Here is an 18,471-nt window from a genome sequence, read left to right on the forward strand (position 1 = left end):
AAGATAGCTCAGGGTTTCTCTAATTTCTCGAAGACCTTGTGCAAAAGAATGTTTGCTCCTTCTTGATAAGATAACAAGCAGAATTGAATCCTGGACAGCAAGGAACCTTTCCTTTGCATGATGGCCCCAGTTCTTTACAGCCTTTAGGTTTAACTGGTCCAGCATCTTCATATTACCAAAGAATTTTACCAAGGCTATGGAAAGGAAAGGAGCTTTAGGGGGCTAAAGTATACTGGGATGTTGTATGCAAGCCAAAAGAGAAGGTGGATTAGGTTTGAAAGAGGTGCAAGAATGGAACTAAGAAACCATAATGAGACATATATGGAATCTCTTTGCTAAGGCAGGCTCAGTTTAGGTAGCTTGTGTTAAATAAAACCTTTTGAAATACAAGAGTTTCTGGTTTGTTAACATCCCTCAAGTAGCACTCAAGGATAGGCGGAAATTCTAACTCTCAGAAGCATTGTCAGGAAATTAGCAAATAGCAATAGACAAGTGAGGAGATGATCAAGAATTAGGTAGTGACAAAATGACGTTTATAGCATCTCCTTCACAAATCATGTGCCTTTTATACCCCAATTTTGCTGCCTTTGTTGCTTCTAGTCTGGCTGCATTAGCTTCTGCTTTAAGGGGGGTTAATTTTATTCTTTATTTTTTATTTTTGTTGTGGATTCGGGCCATTGTCGCAATACATTCTCTCCTCGCTATAATCTGAAACTGAAAACTAAAAACTGTTTAAGATTCGTTTATTTTGTAGGAATTGAAAACTTTTTGTCCAAAGTATTGTAATTAAAAATAAAAGTTATCTGAAATAACAGTAAAATTTATGAATAGTACTAAAAAGTACAATAAAATTTATAAATAATAAAAAAAATAAATTAAATAGTAAAATAAGTTAGTAAAAATTATTTTTTTCAAATGGACATCTTTAACAGTTATTTAAAAAAAAAAATTCACTTTCACAAAAGGAGATAGAAAAGTAGAAATTAAACCCCCAAAACAAAATCAAAAGTGGAGGTTCCAATCGAAAGTCCAAACTTCCACTTTTGTTCTCGTTGTCTCAATGATTATACACCTCAGAGTCAGAAGAATAAACCCACTTGAATTCAGGTCTCCAAATCTTTCCCCTCTCAGACTATTCTCAACTCTCTTACAAAACCCATCTCCACCCCACAAAACCCAAACCCAAAAGCCCACAGAAACCCCCACAAAACCCCAACTCAAAGCCTTAGTTCTCACTCAATACTCACATGGCACATTCTCCAGTCTTGTCTCAAATGTCCTTGCCTTGCCCAATGTCCTCCTTACCGCCTGCCAAAACCTCACTTCCTTACAACCCAACAATGCCAAAACTTGATGATGCCCTCAAGAAAGAAAGGTGAGTCCTTGGTCTTGCCCAACTTGAAATTAAAGGTTTTGATTGAAGCTATTAGGATGGTGTTGGAAATTCTGTATGATGAACTGTTTGTAGCTTTTTCTTATGGTGGGCGTTTCTGTATGGGACGCCACACCGCCATTAGGTACCTTAAGAACTCGGTAGAGAATCCTAGTTGGTGGTTTAGTGTCACATTTGATAGAGAAAGGTTTGATGATAGGCATGTAAGTAAGTTGTGTTTGTTTATTGAAGAGAAAATAAAAGATGATTCTTTGATTGGTTTAATAAAGAGGCTGTTTGAGTGTGAGGTGGTGGGAATTGAATTGGGTGGTTGTTACTTTAGGAAGGGGGTTTCCTCAAGAAAGCGGGTTGTGTTCAATTTTGATTAATATTTACTTTAATGGGTTTGATAAAGAAATTCAAGATATGCGTCTTCAGAAAAATCAGGAGAATCCAAAGTTTAAATCGGAGCAGCTTGTTTGGATGTCTGGCCTGTTTTATAAGCCAGTGAAGATGTATGTGGTCAGGTATTTGGATGAAATATTAGTGATAACATCAGGGTCAAAAACGTTGACCATGGACTTTAAGAATTGGGTTTTGAAATATTTAGAAGGTAGGTTGGATTTGAGGGTCGATAAAATGAAGACGGCAATTCATAGTGCGGTATCTGAGAATATTAGGTTTCTAGGTATGGAACTACAGGCAGTTCCACCTTCAGTTTTGCATCCTCCCATGACGGAGAAAGCAATTAGGGCACGGAAGAAGTACCTTAGGCAGAAGGAAGCTAGAGCTTTAGAATTTAAAAATGCTAGAGAGAGGAATAGAAAGATACAGGGGATGAAGATATTGCAGCATGTTTTTAAGAAGTTGAAGCAAAGTGATGGGTTTAAATTTGACTTTCAAATTGAAAATGAGGTTCAAGAAATCTTCAGAACTTGGACTGACTGAAGTGGTCCAAGATTTCTTGGGTTCCTTGGAATAGCGTTGGGAATGGCATCAGATGCTTACAGCAGGTGATTTTCTCTCTTTAAGGCACATTAGGGATCAATTACCCCAAGAGCTGGTTAATGCTTATGATAAATGATAAGTTTCAAGAGCAAGTTGACAAGTATTTGAGTCCGGTCCAAGCTAAGGCATTAGAGAAAGAAGAAAAAAGAGTGGAGGAGGAAGAGGAACGGAAATATGCTAAGAGCACAGTTGAGGATATGACGAGGCTGTGTATGAAAGTTGATGCAGCAATAGAACTTGTTAGGAAGGCAGTTAAGATGGCTGGTTTTACAAATTACAAATAACATGGGTTGCCCTAGGCCGATCAAGTTACTCATTGCTCTTGAAGATACTGATATTATCAAGTGGTATGCAGGTGTAGGAAGAAGGTGGCTTGATTTCTTCTGCTGCTGTCACAACTTCAAGATGGTTAAAACTGTAGTAACTTATCACTTGAGGTTCTCTTGCATTTTGACACTAGCAGAGAAGCATGAATCAACCAAACGTGAAGCCATTATGCATTACACTAAAGATTTGAAGGTCTCTGATTTTAATGGAAATGAAGAAGGGAACTTCCCCACAGAAAGAGAGGTTAAAATTATGGGAGATCAAAATCTTTCAGATCCAATGCCTGTTGACGGGGCTTTGTCTTTGGCTTTGATCAGGTTGGCTTCTGATGAGCCTTCATGTTCCTGTATTGGTTATTTCTGTGACATAATAGATACTGTTTATTATCGGGTACGGTTACTGCAGAACCGTTTGAATGTGAACCCATCTGTTGAGGACAAGTGAGTCCCAGGGATGGGTGCAACTCATGAAAGTCTCAATTGGAAATGCCTTCCTCTCTGTTCTCATCACATAAACGATTTATATATGGGGAATATCACCCTGCAAGATATTGACTGCACTGCGTTTGTGGATGTGGACTGAATGTTGCATGTTCTGCTGCAGATGTGGACTGAATGTTGCATGTTCTGCTGCAGTTTTCTACATAATTGGCATTGGTTCTGGTGGCTGCTATTGATCTGAATCTTGTTCAAGAAATTCTTCTGTATTTCTTTTCTGGAATGAGACCAGGTAGGTGACATGTAAATTGTGTAAATTGTTTGCGTTTTTATTGATTTTTTTTTAGCTACTAATGTCATGGTCATTTGTGGTTATGAATCCTGTGTGAAGCTTATTATAAACCATTATAGAGAAACATATTCAAGTAGTCATTATCCAATACTTCTCCAGGATTTTGGATGGTTATTTCGTAGCTTCTCCAGGTTTTTGTGAAAGGCATCCTTTGTTTTCCCAACCCTGAGCACTTGATTTATCTCATTGCTCAGTCTATTATGATGGAACAGGATTACAAAACCATTTTGTCCCTGAAAATTCTGTACTTGTGCCTTACTTAAGTATCCTTTCAATATGATAATCATGTCTTTCCTTAAACTGTTTTTGCGGTGCCTTCTGACCTTCTTCTATGAAAATGTAAGTATCTCATGTTGACATGCTCAATTTATTCTACAGCATTGTGACTGTCATGCTCACCACACCAGCTGTTTGATCCTTAATTTGTTGTTTGATTCATACAAACCCATAGGTCTTTGCAATGGATAAAATATATTAATCATTTCACTCTCTTTTTTATTTTTCTATTTGTAAGTCACACACAGACTAAAAGATTTCCTTTGGCATGTCTGGTGAAAAAGTTAGTGGCTACTATAACCAAGGGGACCCATTTGTTCTTTTCCCTGAGCATCTTTTGTTTTAATGGGAAATGGGACTGGTAAAACCTTTTTGTGCATTGAAGCTTCTTTCCCATGAGTTTCCAATTTTTGGTTGACCCATTAGAAAGTGTTTCTGGAGATTTATATCTATGACATTTAAAAAAAAATCTTTGTTAATTAAATTTTGTTACATTTTGAGTGAATAGCCCTAAATGCAGTTTAGTGCTGACGTTTCTTTGGTTTATTTTTTGTTTCTTCATTGAAACTTCACTAAATGCCTCTGAAGTTACACCTTTGCAGTTTTAAGGATTTTTTGTCCATATTTGATGTTGGGATTTTTTTTTTAGTTTGTGGTTGGGGTTCAGTTTTCTGAAGTGTTTAGTGTCTCTTACCTTTGATCTTTCTGATTTTATTTAAAATAATGCTAGAAAACCTGTTCTTCCAACTCTTTTCTTGCTTGTGGTAGGTACATGTGAAGAGCTGTTCTCAAGTACTGTAGGGTATAAAAAAGAGCCAAGCTGCTTGCAAGCAGCTCGATCAAAGTTTGCTTGGCTTGTTTGTTAAGCAAGATGACCTGTGCTTGAACTATGTTCTGACTTTTGGGCTTAAGCACCATCATGCTCAGCTGGTGCGCTGGCTTGATAGAGGTTCTCCATCATAGATCTGAGGGAATATTCTTCTTCTCAAACTGATCTGATGCTTTCATTTTAGAAATCAAGCATAGACAGCACATTCTCCTAAACTTTTCTGTTGTTATTTTTTATTTTATTATTTTCATTATTTTGTCATCTCTCTGTAAGCTTTTCATGTATAAGATGGATTTTTCTCTCTCTGGTTCTCATTTTGCAAACAAATGATGAAAAGAGTACCCATTCGTGTAATAAAAAGCCATCACTTATGTGCAATTACCTTACCCTTGATGTAGAGCTCATCAGCTTTCCAAGTTTAAATGCTCAAAACAGCTAGCATTTAGAAGTTTTTTGGAGCTTGCAATCAGCTTGGAAGAGAGTTGAGTATTGCATGAGCTGAGCTCCAACCAGAATATTGAGACTGGAATGAAGCTCGAGCCAATATTGAGTTCTATAAATTTTTTGAAAGAGCTAAGTCTGAGTAGTAGGAAGTTGGGCTTAACTCGGTGTGTTTTAACTCCTAATTGTATGATTGGTTAACCAAAGGTGTGCGAGTTCAAATCTTAAGCACAGCCATTTTTTTGTGAAAAAAAAATTATGATAGGTGATGTATGTGTATATGCTTGCATTGACTTGAAATTAATCTTCATTTTTCTTTGATGATTTACTTGTATTGTAATTATCTCTTTTGCTTTCAGAGTTTAGTCTATGTTTGGCACTTCTGAAAAATACAATATACTTTTTTTTCCCTATTATTTATCAAAATTTTCACTATCAGTATTGAACACTTGTTTCCTTTTAACTGGTCTTTGTGGTTGTTCTTTGTAGGAATGGCTATTGGGGGTTGTGTGAGTCATTGGAATCAGAGGTACTGAATTTCAAGTTTTTAAGTAAAAAAGAATATTTCAGAAGGGAAAGTGTTGATCATTTTTGTGACGAAGCAGGCTGAGCTTTTGGCAGACTGACTGACCATAAACAGGTTGAAGAAGGTTTTGTTACTAATGAAGTCTAATGTTTTGTGGGCTTTTGAGGTTTGAGTTTTGGTGAGCCGAAGGAATGTCATTGTTTCATTGTTTGGCGGTTGCAATATCAATTATCAAGTTTAATGGGTTTGTGTGTGGAGAAATGTGGTTTTTGAAGGTGGAAGGTAGTTTCTAGAAGATATAGATGATACACTGTGTACAGAAAATGGTTATGAGAAATGAGATGGACAATAAGATTGGATTTTTCATTTTGGATATTGTTGGTATTACTTTGAGAGGCTCTCTCTCTCTCGGCATAAAGAAGTGGTGGCTTAGCTCTTGACAAGACTATTTTACTTCTTGTCCAAGAGACACCCCAAAACCCTATAGACCAATAGTGTGGTGAATTGAATCATGGACCTTCGGGTTTATGTCACGCCCCAAACCTAGCTCAACATGTTCAAAATACCATCAAGGTGGCCACCTAGTCCAAACAGAAAAAAAGAATGTTTTTCATGATGATGTGAATTGGATTATCAAATAATCAAAAGCAGTTGAAATTGAATTGTTTGGCACTTTAGAAGTAGAAGAAAATTCTCAGTTTGCTTCAGATATGAATTCTTTTGCTGCGTTAAGTCCAGCTAAATCTAATAAAGAGGAGGCAAATAATTTTAGATCACGAAGAGCATAGGCACTTGAAATTCTACTAGAAGTTGTCAACACTGGGTAACATAGGGCATTTTAATGGTAGCTTATTGTGGACTAATAATCTGTATCTTCTTTTATCAGTAATGAGATATTGTGTAAAATGAAGTAAGGTAAAGTAGTATTATTGAAGCTGCTTCGATGGTAGTTTCCACCAACATGTTTTGTTGTAAGTGCCACAGATTGCCAACTTACAACTCTCCCCCTTTGAATTGCAAATTACTCAAAGCTAATTCTTCACCAACTAGTGGGATTTGTGGCAGAAGCGACTTTAAGTGCTATGGTTTTAGAGGCTGCACATTCGTTTATGCATGTTTCTTGGTCATAAGTCCTACTATATCATTCTAACTTTTTCTGTTATCAGTAATTGTAATGAAATACACAAGTGAGATTATCACTATGGGAACCGGTACAACTTCTTTATAAGTTACATGCAAATGTTATTAATTACTGCTGCGAATAACATATATTGAGATTAATTTTGAAACGGATGCTGTAAATGTTTGGCCACTATAAATGAAGAACAAAAAAAAGAAAAAAAGAAACAATAGTCAGAGCCTTGACAGAGGAAGAGCAAAAAATGGCCACCATAATTGCTCCCAAGGAATTTTCCCCGATTGAAGATGCAGAGAATATCAAGAAGGCTTGTCTAGGTTATTCTTATTTTAATCCTTATTTTGTTTTTGTGAATGCCAAAAATGCTACTGATCTCATATGTTGGTAATATGGTTAAAAAGTTCTATTAAATTTCCTTTTGTTGTTTCTAAAACTTTAATTAATTAATTAATTATTGAGATTATTCATCAAATTTATGAAAATGAAAATATTTTTTTTTTTATTGCTTGAACAATTTTATTCAATTGATTTTCCATTTAAACGAAATGGTAACAATCTGTCATGGCAGCTAAAAGATTTTGTTACATAAGCAGTTTCTTATGTTCGTTTGATGTAGAAACTTGTTCAATTATATTTATCAAAAAAGAAACTTGTTCAACTACTAATCCAAAACTGATTTATATGGAAAACAGCATTTCATTTATATGTTTTCCATTATTTAAGCATATGAAAAAATAATAATAATAATAAAAAAAAATAAAAAGGAAACAAAGGGGTATCTAGAAAAAAGACACTTTGCCAAGGCAGGCTCTATACATATTTCATTTTTCTTTACTAGTAGCGCTCTATTGCAAATTAGGACTGAGAAGGGGAAATTTATGTTAGATAAAATATCAAAAGCACTCCATATTTATTCTCTAAACTTATTTATTAAAATATATATTCTTGAAATCAAAAATAGGATTTGGTTTTCCTTTCATGGTCCAGTGTTCTAATACATTGTAATACTAAAATAGATACTACACGTGTCCAAAAATGATCATATGTCACTTTCGTGTCTCATCCAATGCATTAAAACACTAGACCTAAACTTCACCCTCAGAAATATGTTCATCTTAAAAAAAAAATCTAAAGTTTTGTATGATTTCTCCCTTTTTTTTTTTATTTTTTTTTTTTACTATAGTAAGAAAAATGAAGTTATTACTTTTACCATTCATGTATTAATTGATTTAATTCTTCTTAGAAGGGTATACATTTGTCAAAAGCCAATGACTCTACTAATCCTTTTCCTTTGTTATTTGGATATCCTTCTCAGGATGGGGAACAGATGAAAGGGCTTTAATTTCCACACTAGGACACAGAAATGCAAATCAGAGGAAGCTTATTGGGCTAGCTTATGAGGAAGTTTATCAAGAGGATCTCATCGAGCAACTTAAATGTGAACTTTCCGGGGACTTTGAGGTTTATATTTCCACAAAAATTATCTATCTAAATATCCATACAGATGACATATTCAGAATATACTTGACTTAGATTTATTTATTACATGTATGTACCTATGATTCAATGAATTACAATTGGGTATTTTCTTTTTTCATGTTGACATTTTTGACAATAAAAATGACATGGACATAGAGAGCTATATGCCACTGGACACTGGACCCTGCTGATAGGGATGCTGTCTTAACCAATGCTGCACTGAAGAAGGATGTACCCGATTACCGGCTAATCATTGAAATAGCTTGCATTGGATCTCCAGAAGAGCTCTTGGCAGTAAGACGTGCTTATCGTCATCGCTACAAGCACTCTATTGAAGAAGATGTGGCTTCTTACACAACTGGTGACATTAGGAAAGTATGTGTCAAATGTCAAGATACTAATGGCATTCACAAATTAATCAAAACCAATGTTAAATAAGTCATTTTTCCATTTAGTAACACTAACATTTTACTCTTTAATACATTCATATATATAGGTTGGATAGATTGAGTTGCATCATGTCAAAATGATCAAATTTCAAACCATGCATATATTACTAGTACATTATATATCCAACATTATTGCTATTCTAATCTCTTGGCTTAAAAATTTTAATAAAATAATCAAGAATAGTTCCACTTTATGTCTATGAGTAGCTTATGGGACTTTGATGCAGATTCTCTTGGCAGTAGTAAGCGCATACAGGTATGACGGGTATGAATTAGATACGCAAATGGCAGATTCAGAAGCAGGCATTCTTCATGAGGAAATCCAAGAAAAGGCTTTTAACCATGAAGAGTTGATTAGAATTCTTAGTACAAGAAGCAAGGCACAGCTCAAGGGAACTTTCAACCGCTACAGAGATATTCATGGTACATCCATTACCAAGGTATAGAAAGTTTGTTTATAAAAAAGGAAAGAAATAGCAACTAAGGGGGATCCATGAGGTGTTGGGAAAGTACAGGTTGTTTACAAATTGCTTATTAATAATTGTAATTGTCATTAGAGAAAACTATGATAGGATGGTGGCCTAACAAATTAATATTAATGGAGCCATTAATATTTCATTTTTATAGTAGAATCTAAACCATTCAAATAAATCTATATAATACAATTGACCAAAGTTTAAATATAATGAATAAGATCTTTTCTGAAATCTTTACAGTGATGGTCTTATACAAATATAAGCTAAAAAAATAAGCTTTACTCTATAATAAATTAAACATTGAATTTATTAAAATCACTTAATTGTCTAACATATAATAGATGCTTGACTTATTAAATGGTCTATCTTCACTTTTATAAATTAAAATTAATCTGGTCTCTCATCAACTTCAATACGGTTATTATTATTATTGTATCTCAATTTTTCATGGACCTTGGAATTAAATGATAATTAAAATGTTTGAAATGTTATTTTTTAGGGTTTGTTGGGTGACCCAACTGATAATTATCTTGCTGCATTGCGTACAACTATCCGATGTATCAGAGACCCTCAGAAGTACTATGCAAAGGTATATGCAACATTTTATTAAGTTATGAGACTCGTTTTAAATTAGCTTTACAATTTGTGAGAGGATATAATTAGTACATAATTTGGTTGAGAAAAATGTTCATAAAGTATGTATATATATTGGACTCTTTTTGGAACTCAGGTGTTGCGTACTGCCATCAATACAGTAGGAACTGATGAAGATGCTCTCAGCCGTGTGATCATCACTCGTGCAGAAAAGGATTTGAAGGACATCATGAAAATCTATTTTAAGAGAAACAATGTTACTTTGGAGAATGCCATAGAGAGGGACACATCAGGAGACTACAAGGCATTTCTTCTTGCCTTATTGGGGAAGGATGAGCTTTAGATTAATTCTTTAACCAATTTATTAGTTAAGGAGATTAAATTCTTCAACAAGATATTCTGCACGCCTTTGGCTTTAGAGAAATGTAGTTTAGCACTTCTGCTTTAAACATTTCTTCAGAAATAATCAATTTAATTAAATTTAAATTTGTTGTACCCCAATTTTTTTTTAATTGCAATTTCAAAATGTTTTTGTTGTCTTTTTAAAGAAAATTGAGTGTAACACTGCCTACCAAAATCACTCTCAAACCCCCAAAAAAAAGAGTTTAATGTTGCTTAGCATCATAATATCTCTCTCGAACCCCACAAATGTGAGAATTTTGTATATTGGGTACAGCTTTAATCTCAAACTTTTTCATTAGATCTCACAAGTTTGCATCACATGTTGCAACTGTTAGTCAAAACAAAAGTGATTCCTCTTACTACTTCACCAAGTTAATGGACGAACGGGACACAGTCCCCTTAAGACTTCAACAAGCTCTCAAAAGCACTGTGCATTGCTGACAAAGAAGGAGCTGCAATGGAGTTAAAGCCTCTCAAGGAGAAGCTAATCAGGGGTGGTTTTGTTCATTTTGGGGCCTAAGGCAAATATAAAAAAGAAAAAGGCAAATTTTCTAGCGATATTAACAACAACAAAATAAAATTAGAAAAATAAAGGTTTGAGGTTTTTTTTTTAGAGATTTCAGCTTCTAATTCACACAGAATTTATTTTTTCTGCTTAGCTGTAGCATAAAGTACTGCAGCATTACAAACTCCACTAATCTAATAGAAATTGCAATTCAAAAATCTCTTTGTAATTTCTAAACTGTCTCTAATCAAGGAGGATATAGACCAGTCCAATTGGTTTTCTTAGAAGTGAATTCAATACTAAAAGTACCAAATTCATCATGTCCCCAGACCCTACCACCTCATGCAATGCAAAATTACCTAGTTAATTAACTTCAAAGTCGGCTATCTAAGTGCCGAATTCAGCCATATTTGGTAATTTCATAATAAATTTAAGACTTATGACAAAATAGTAAAATATATATATATATATATACACACACACAGCCAAATCACTCCCGCATCACGCTGACTATGTAACTTCATTCATGTCATGACTTTGGAATACAGCATCTGTCCTTCTCCCTCAGATCAAATCCAAACAAAAGAAGAGAAATAATAAAGAAATACTGTGCATCTGTTTGCCCTTTGGGGAGTGCACAAACTGTCACTCCAGTGAAACGTACAATGCAGGAAACTTTAAAGTGAAGGGCCATTGCAAATTAATTATTTTTTTTTTAAAGACATATGAACGAATTTTCTGGGCCATAATTAATTTTCTGTAGAGTGAAAACCATCCATGGTGGTGGTACGGTGATCATTGGTCTTACTCTACTAGACTGGCTTGAGAGTGACGTTTCAAGTTCGAATCCCTTGATGGAAAGTGCTGCTTGAAAAATACCCCAGACCTCTAGCCCAGTGACCACTAGCGTCCTCGTGAGGTCAGGATAGTCATTAAAAACAATTAAATTAAAAAAAATTTAATAATAATAAAACTTAACTATATTAACATCACAAAAAAAAAAAACATACGCAAATACATAAAGTTTTAAAATTTTCATTCACAAGTTTTCGTATTTTGAAATCATTATGTGATATGATAATTTCATTATCAATATTATCAGTTACATCTTTTTTAATGTACAAAACCAAGTAATTATTAAGCTATTGATCACTCGTTCAATTACTAACATATTGCCTAAATAAGTACTAATACAAATAAAATAGATTATCTTTTTGAAAAAAAATATCACATAAACCCAACAAATTTGACTAAAGACTAAAATAAGTACTAACAGATTAGCTATTTAAAAGTGTACATTTTAAATAGTAAGTTTTTACTGTTTTTAATTTGAACTTACCATTGAAAGGTGTTTTTTTTTTTTTACTAGTAACAACCTGTATTTAGAATTTGTTAGGAAAATATTGTGAACATTGCATTTCTTGCAATTTTTTTGTTTACTTTCAATGGACAAAATTTTGGAGAGGTATTATTATGGGTGTTCAACTTTTTTTTTTTTTTTAGGGTGGTCAAAAGACCCTTATTAATTTAAAACTCAAAAATTTTAAGGTATATTAAATAAAATAAAATAAAAAATTCAAGTGGTCCTGTGACCCCTCTCATTAGTATTTGGCGCCACCCTTGATTAGAGTAATGTTTAGGTAGAAAAGTTACTCTGGTTGCCCCCTTCTATACCCATTTCTTTTTTCTTCATTTTCAAAAAAAAAAAAAAAAAATCTGAAATGATGAGTGAAAATTAACAGTAAAATTTTACAAGGCGAATTGAAAATTTCGGGTAAGCCTTTCTAGTTTCTACTCATGAATTGAATGCAAAATCCTGCCATTCTATTATTAGCAGGAGGTTCTTTATTTTAGGCTATCTGTTTGGTTGAGGATTTGTGTGTGTCACAAGATGTGTGGATTTGTGTGTCTTTAGAGTTTTCCTTTGAAAAGTGAAAAAAAAAAAAAAAAAAAAAAAAAACAAAAGAAAAATTAATATTTAAATGAAATATGGTTTAGAATATGAATTGATATGATAATACGAATGTTTTGAAAAGTAGTTAGCTAAAATTGGAAAACCGAGTCTCAAATTCAAAAACACATTATTAGCAAACATTATCTCTTCCCCATTATATATTTTGTCTCCCTTATGCATTCCAAGAAAGTAAATATGGCGGGGAAACCATTAGAGCTAGCCCAAAATAGTTTAAGGCCTAAGGCGAAAAATTTTAAAGGGACGTTTTTATATCTAAATATCACTTAAATAATATTTACTTTATTTTTTATAATATATATTTTTTAATTTCAAATCTATTATTAATTCTTACTAATTAATAAAACTAATTCACCTTGAGTGAGTTAGTAATATTTACTATGTAGGTTTTACAACGTGTCACTAAAAAGTTATTCAAAACATTCAATTTATTATATTGTTTGAGTGGCACCAATCATATTCCTGTCACATTAGTTTTTTAATTTTTTTCATAAAACTTGTATTAGTTTTAATATTTTTCATTCACTTAATAGTGAATTGGTGATTGTGTTGTATTTCTATTAATTCTTTTTTTTTTTTTTTTTGTGTGTGTGTGAAAAAGATGCTAAAGTTACTACAAATTTTATTATAAAAAACTTACAAATTCATGTGACATTTCAATAAAAAAAATAAATGAGTATTGAATTACTTATTATAATCAATGATATATCAATTTATAAAACCTATGAAATAAAAATAAAAAGCAAGTAACTCACTCATTTTTTTTTAATTAAAAAAAAGAAAAAAAACTTACTGCCCCCGTATTAATTAGGGGCCTTTCTATATTAGGAGGCCTTAGGTCATGCCTAAATCGGCAAGGCCTAGGGCCGGCCCTGGCAACCATAATGATAGAAGTTTCTACTTCTACTTTTAAAACAAGACCATAATATGATAACATAAATTAACTTTAGCAATAGCTGCATGGTGTCAGTGACAGTGGTAATACGCTGGTCCTGATACTACTGTTTCGGCTTAGTGATTCCAGTGCCAATCTTCATCAGAAGATTCAAAACTTTGTGGCAGTATGCAATAATGCAATATTAGTGGGGAAAAAGTATAGAAGCACATAATTTTTCACAACTTTTTATTGTAATTGTAACGTAAAATAGTGCAATTGATAAAAAAAAAAATAGTAAGTCGGTGAATAAGTTATAATTAATTAATCACAGTCTACAGCATCATAATTTTGGTAAAAATAAATTCTAGGACCCCACTTTGAAAGTATCTACTAGTAAGTACAATTATTGCTGGTCTTGGAACGTGGGAGAGCCCACATATAGTAGTCTCTCTATGATCATTCTGTGTCATACACGAACATAATTTCTTTCCCTATAGGTTTTCTGCCTCAGTACTTTTGTATTCCAAGAAAGAAATATGGAGGATGAAGTGGTGAGAAAGTCTCTACTTGTAAAACAAGAGGCGAGTAGTAACATAGTAGATAATGGCAATGGCCATGTTGGTGATGGTGCAAATAATAATGGTGGTGCTACTGTTCGGCCAAGTGATTCCAGTGCCACAGCTATTCTCGTTATCAGCACCGTTGTGGCAGCTTGCGGTGCCTTCACTGGTGGCAGTGTTGTAAGTATAATCCCATTTTTAGTGGTAATAATGGAAGAACTTAGAACTATAATTCATCAATATTTTATTTTTAGTATTTCATACACCTTGATGTAAAATAATACAAATGGCTGATCACGACTAATCAATTGAGGATCCAATAGTTGATCCTACAATTGGGATCAAGGTTTTCTTGTTGTTGTTACACATTATTATCAAACTAGGTTTAATTTTGCCTAAAAATAAGCTGGGCAAAAGTACAGCTCTGCATCCCAGATGAAAATCAGCTAAACCAAAACAAACAGTAATTCTATTTGCTACATTTTTGTTGCCGTTTGTCTATATTTACATTGTTTTGTGATATGTAATGAATGCAGGGGTCCAATGAAAATCAAGTGTAGTCTGAGTGTAGCACAGAAATTCACTCCTGACATTTTTCCCAAGCTTCGAAGATGTGAGCAGATATGCACGAGAGTTATTGCATTACTGTTTCTATCTCTACTAAATGGTAGAGCTTTAGACTTATCATTTCACCTTTGAATTAGGGAACAAGAAATNAGTATGGGGCAAAAAACCTCCTCGCCCCTGGCCGAGGAGCATCCCCCAGTTGTAAATAGTTCTAAGTATTTTTCAATAAAAAAAGTAGTTCATGCTTCATGCACGCCGGCGAGCGCCTAAACCTTCGATCCACTCTCTACAAATTCATTGTTCTTGGTTCGTTGGGGCCTGGGGGAACTCCTATCTTTTGGGCTACAAAAACTGACCCTACAATTTCCTTTGTCTCTATAGTTAGAGGCTTAGCCCAAATTCTATTTTATAAACAAAATTATGTTCTCATATCCTTTTTGGAACTTGTAAAAAAAAAAAAATAAATAACACCTTTGTGAACAATTTTTTTTTTTAAATGATAAATTGGTGATAATGACAATGAGAGGAGTGAGTGGAAAGTCTAACTTTGAGAAAACGTTAAAACAAAATAGTTTGATGCAAAATATATAGCACTTTCAATCTGACTTTATCGAACCTACTTAGTATTATATATATGTTTTACTCACTAAATTAAAAACAACACCAAGAAAAAAAAAAGATTTTTGAAATATCATATTTTTTTCCATTCTTTTTGCTATAGAAGTATCCAAAGACAAAAACACCGTTAGCCTCTACTTTCTTTATTTTATTGTTAAAAAAAAAAATAGTGAATCGACTAAAAAAATAAATTAAGAAAAAGATCTCTTAATATTTTATTTTTATATAAAAAAAGAGAAAATAAAAATAAAAGAAATTTTCCAAGTCCAAAAAAAGAGGGGATCGAAAATATTGTTAGTATAAATTTACTTCCATACCCCTATTAAATAAAAAAAATTATTAAAAGAATTTATTAAGAAAAAAGAGATGAAAAAAAAATGGGAATGAGAAGCATAATATCAGAAAAAAGACAAAAAAAAAAAATACAAAATATACAAAACCGATAACATATATATATGGTAACAGAAAGGACAAAAACAGATGGTAAGAGAAAACTAATGAAAAAGAAAAGGACAAAAAATAATTGAACCCAGTTTTTTTTTTTTTTTGAACGTCATTATGGTCCAAAAAGCTGCTCCTTTTTTTGTTTCTTTTTTCTCTCTAGTTTTCTTTCCTAATATTTTGGTGCCAGAAAAAACCCCTGGCTTCTACTAATTTTCCTTCTACAATTTTACTGGACAAAACATCCCTATAAATTACTTTTCTCTTATTTTTTGTTATTCTTTTTCCATCCTCCTTAAAATCCATTTAACCAAACCGACCCACCTCTTAATAATGTTACTATTATTTGTAATTTTGAGGTGAAAAACAAAAGAATTTTACTATTATAAATTTATAATTGAATGAGTAATTATATAAAACTCACGGGTACATCAAGTTCACTGGGTAAAACTCAGCTAAGAATAAGACATTGGCTTCATCATTTCATAAATCCAGAAACCCAAAAAAAAAAAAAAAGCTAACAATTTATAAATAAAGCAAACAAACAAACAAAAAAACAGGGAAATTAAGTCAAAATAACCTAAAAATCTAATTGGCAGACGGATAACCAAACAAATCACTTCATCATTCAAAACCCACAATTTTTTTCAGATTCATTCAAACAAAAGCCCAGCAAATCTAGAGCAAAAATAGAAGCATGCTTCAGTTTTTCAAATTGAGAAGTAAAAAAATTGGGCTTACATTACTTCCTTTCCAGCGAATCGGCGATCTGAGAACAGCGATCGGCGACTCGGCGACTCTGAGATAGAATAGAGAGGAAATCGGCAACTCGGAGAAAAATGGAACAGCGAAACGGCAGCGTCAGTGCATTGAACAGAGAGGATAGAGCGAATCGGTGGGGAAAGGGAAGAAGAAAGAGTATGGGAAAGTGGAGATGGAGGTGGTGAATAGCTGAAGGAGAAGAAGAAAGAGATATGTGAGAGAGTGGAGATGGAGGCGGTGAGCTGAAGGAGAAGATGAAAGAGATATGAGAGAGAAAAGAGGAATAAAAAAGAATAAATACATATGCCACACCGGTTCCGTACAGTGGCAAATATATGATTGTACTGTAGCATGTTGCAAAAAATATGAGATATGGAACAACTGATAAATAGGCTTAAATGGTGTTTGGTGTGCCAAATGTGCCAAATATTTAGCATTTGACACATATGGCACAGCTGATAAAGATGCTCTAATATGATAACATAAATTAACTTTAGCAATGGCTGCATGGTGTCAGTGACAGTGGTAATACGCTGGTCCTGATACTACTGTTCGGCTTAGTGATTCCAGTGCCAATCTTCATCAGAAGATTCAAAACTTTATGGCAGTATGCAATAATGCAATATTAGTGGGGAAAAGTATAGAAACACATAATTTTTCACAACTTTTTGGGTCCGTTTGGATAGCACTTATTGTTGCTGAAAGTTGATAAAAACTTATTGTTGCTGCAAACACTGTAGCAAAATAATTTTTAAATGTGTGAATAGTATTGTGGGACCCACTTTTAATATTAAATATTGCATGAACAGTGCGTGAACAGTGCACACACAGTACATTTTGTCCCCCAAAGTCAACGCAGAAAAAAAAAAAAAAAAAAAGAGAAAACGCAGAAAGAAAACGCGCCGCAGCTTAACGCTATATCCAAACCCAGGCTTTATTGTAACTGTAACGTAATATAGTGCAATTGATAGAGAAAAAAATAGTAAGTGTATAAGTTATAATTAATTAATCACAGTCTACTGCACCATAATTTTGGTAAAAATAAATTCTAGGACCCCACTTTGAAAGTATCTACTAGTAAGTACAATTATTGCTGGTCTTGGAACGTGGGAGAGCCCACGTATAGTAGTCTCTCCATGATCATTCTCTGTAATACACGAACATAATTTCTTTCCCTATAGGTTTTCTGCCTCAGTACTTTTGTATTCCAAGAAAGAAATATGGAGGATGAAGTGGTGAGAAAGTCTCTACTTGTAAAACAAGAGGCGAGTAGTAACATAGTAGATAATGGCAATGGCCATGTTGGTGATGGTGCAAATAATAATGGTGGTGCTACTGTTCGGCCAAGTGATTCCAGTGCCACAGCTATTCTTGTTATCAGCACCATTGTGGCAGCTTGCGGTGCCTTCACTGGTGGCAGTGTTGTAAGTATAATCCCATTTTTATATATAACTAGTAAGTTGCCCGTGCGATGCACGGATAATGTTATAATAGTTAATGCAATTTTTTATGAAGAATATTGTACATATATTATAACATATTTGTTATAAAACTTTGTTAGCATTGAGTTTATCATAAGAAGTAACAATTATAAATTGCAAACACATATTCATTATAATTATTTTGTTGAAGTAATCAGCAAAAAAAGAATCAACTTTAGAGCAATATTGTATAACAAAAGTTGATAAAAGCATGGTAACATTCCATATTATTGATATTTATTTTATGATGTAATAAAGAGCTTTATAAAAGTTGATAAAAGCATGGTAATTCATTCCATATTATTGATATTTATTTTGTGATGTAATAAAGAGGTTTATTGCGATATTTTGTTTTTTTGTTTCTTGAATGCTTTGTTTTTTGAAGTATGTCGACGCTTGTAAAGCATGTTGAGGGGTATGTTATCATCATCTATTTCTTCATCTTCAACGTTTGAAGTTTGGTCTATCCTTATTTGTTCAATTTCTGAGCTTTTATCATTTTCTCCTTTTGTTCCATCATTTGTTCCTTTTGTTGCATCATTTGTGTTGATGATTGATGAAATGGCACTGGAAGATTCTTGG

General features: G+C 33.3%; 2 protein-coding genes and 1 pseudogene across 6 annotated transcripts in view; all 3 read left to right on the plus strand.

Annotated features, from left to right (window-relative positions):
• The first annotated feature begins 1,060 nt into the window (after window positions 1-1,060).
• Window positions 1,061-4,904, plus strand: LOC111993245 (nuclear intron maturase 3, mitochondrial-like; annotated as a pseudogene).
• Window positions 4,905-6,075: 1,171 nt separating this feature from the next.
• LOC112014112 (annexin D8) lies at window positions 6,076-10,047 on the plus strand. The gene is made up of 6 exons (XM_024046489.2): window positions 6,076-7,023; window positions 8,022-8,167; window positions 8,342-8,560; window positions 8,862-9,074; window positions 9,610-9,699; window positions 9,841-10,047. The coding sequence occupies exons 1-6, from the start codon at window positions 6,951-6,953 to the stop codon at window positions 10,045-10,047; spliced, it is 948 nt and encodes a 315-aa protein (XP_023902257.2). The 5' UTR covers window positions 6,076-6,950.
• Window positions 10,048-13,881: 3,834 nt separating this feature from the next.
• LOC112037197 (sugar transporter ERD6-like 5) overlaps window positions 13,882-18,471 on the plus strand; it is a 17,783-nt gene continuing 13,193 nt past the window's right edge. For 4 of the 5 annotated variants that reach the window (XM_065762475.1, XM_065762477.1, XM_065762478.1 and 1 more), the window contains exon 1: window positions 17,567-17,832. In XM_065762475.1, coding sequence (XP_065618547.1) covers window positions 17,629-17,832 — 204 coding nt within the window. In that variant the 5' untranslated portion in view covers window positions 17,567-17,628. Of the gene's footprint in view, window positions 14,201-17,566; window positions 17,833-18,471 lie in introns of those variants that run through there. The other variant, XM_065762476.1, reaches the window with a different exon arrangement.

The sequence above is a fragment of the Quercus suber genome, unplaced genomic scaffold (assembly GCF_002906115.3).
Source record: "Quercus suber isolate HL8 unplaced genomic scaffold, Cork oak 2.0 scaffold_459, whole genome shotgun sequence".
NCBI lineage: Eukaryota > Viridiplantae > Streptophyta > Magnoliopsida > Fagales > Fagaceae > Quercus > Quercus suber.

Coding starts and splice junctions, on each gene's coding strand:
- LOC112014112 (XM_024046489.2), top strand. CDS start 6,951: ATGGCCACCATAATTGCTCCCAAGGAATTTTCCCCGATTGAAGATGCA. Junction 8,561..8,861: donor CAACTGGTGACATTAGGAAA/GTATGTGTCAAA, acceptor ACTTTGATGCAG/ATTCTCTTGGCAGTAGTAAG. Junction 9,700..9,840: donor CTCAGAAGTACTATGCAAAG/GTATATGCAACA, acceptor TTTGGAACTCAG/GTGTTGCGTACTGCCATCAA.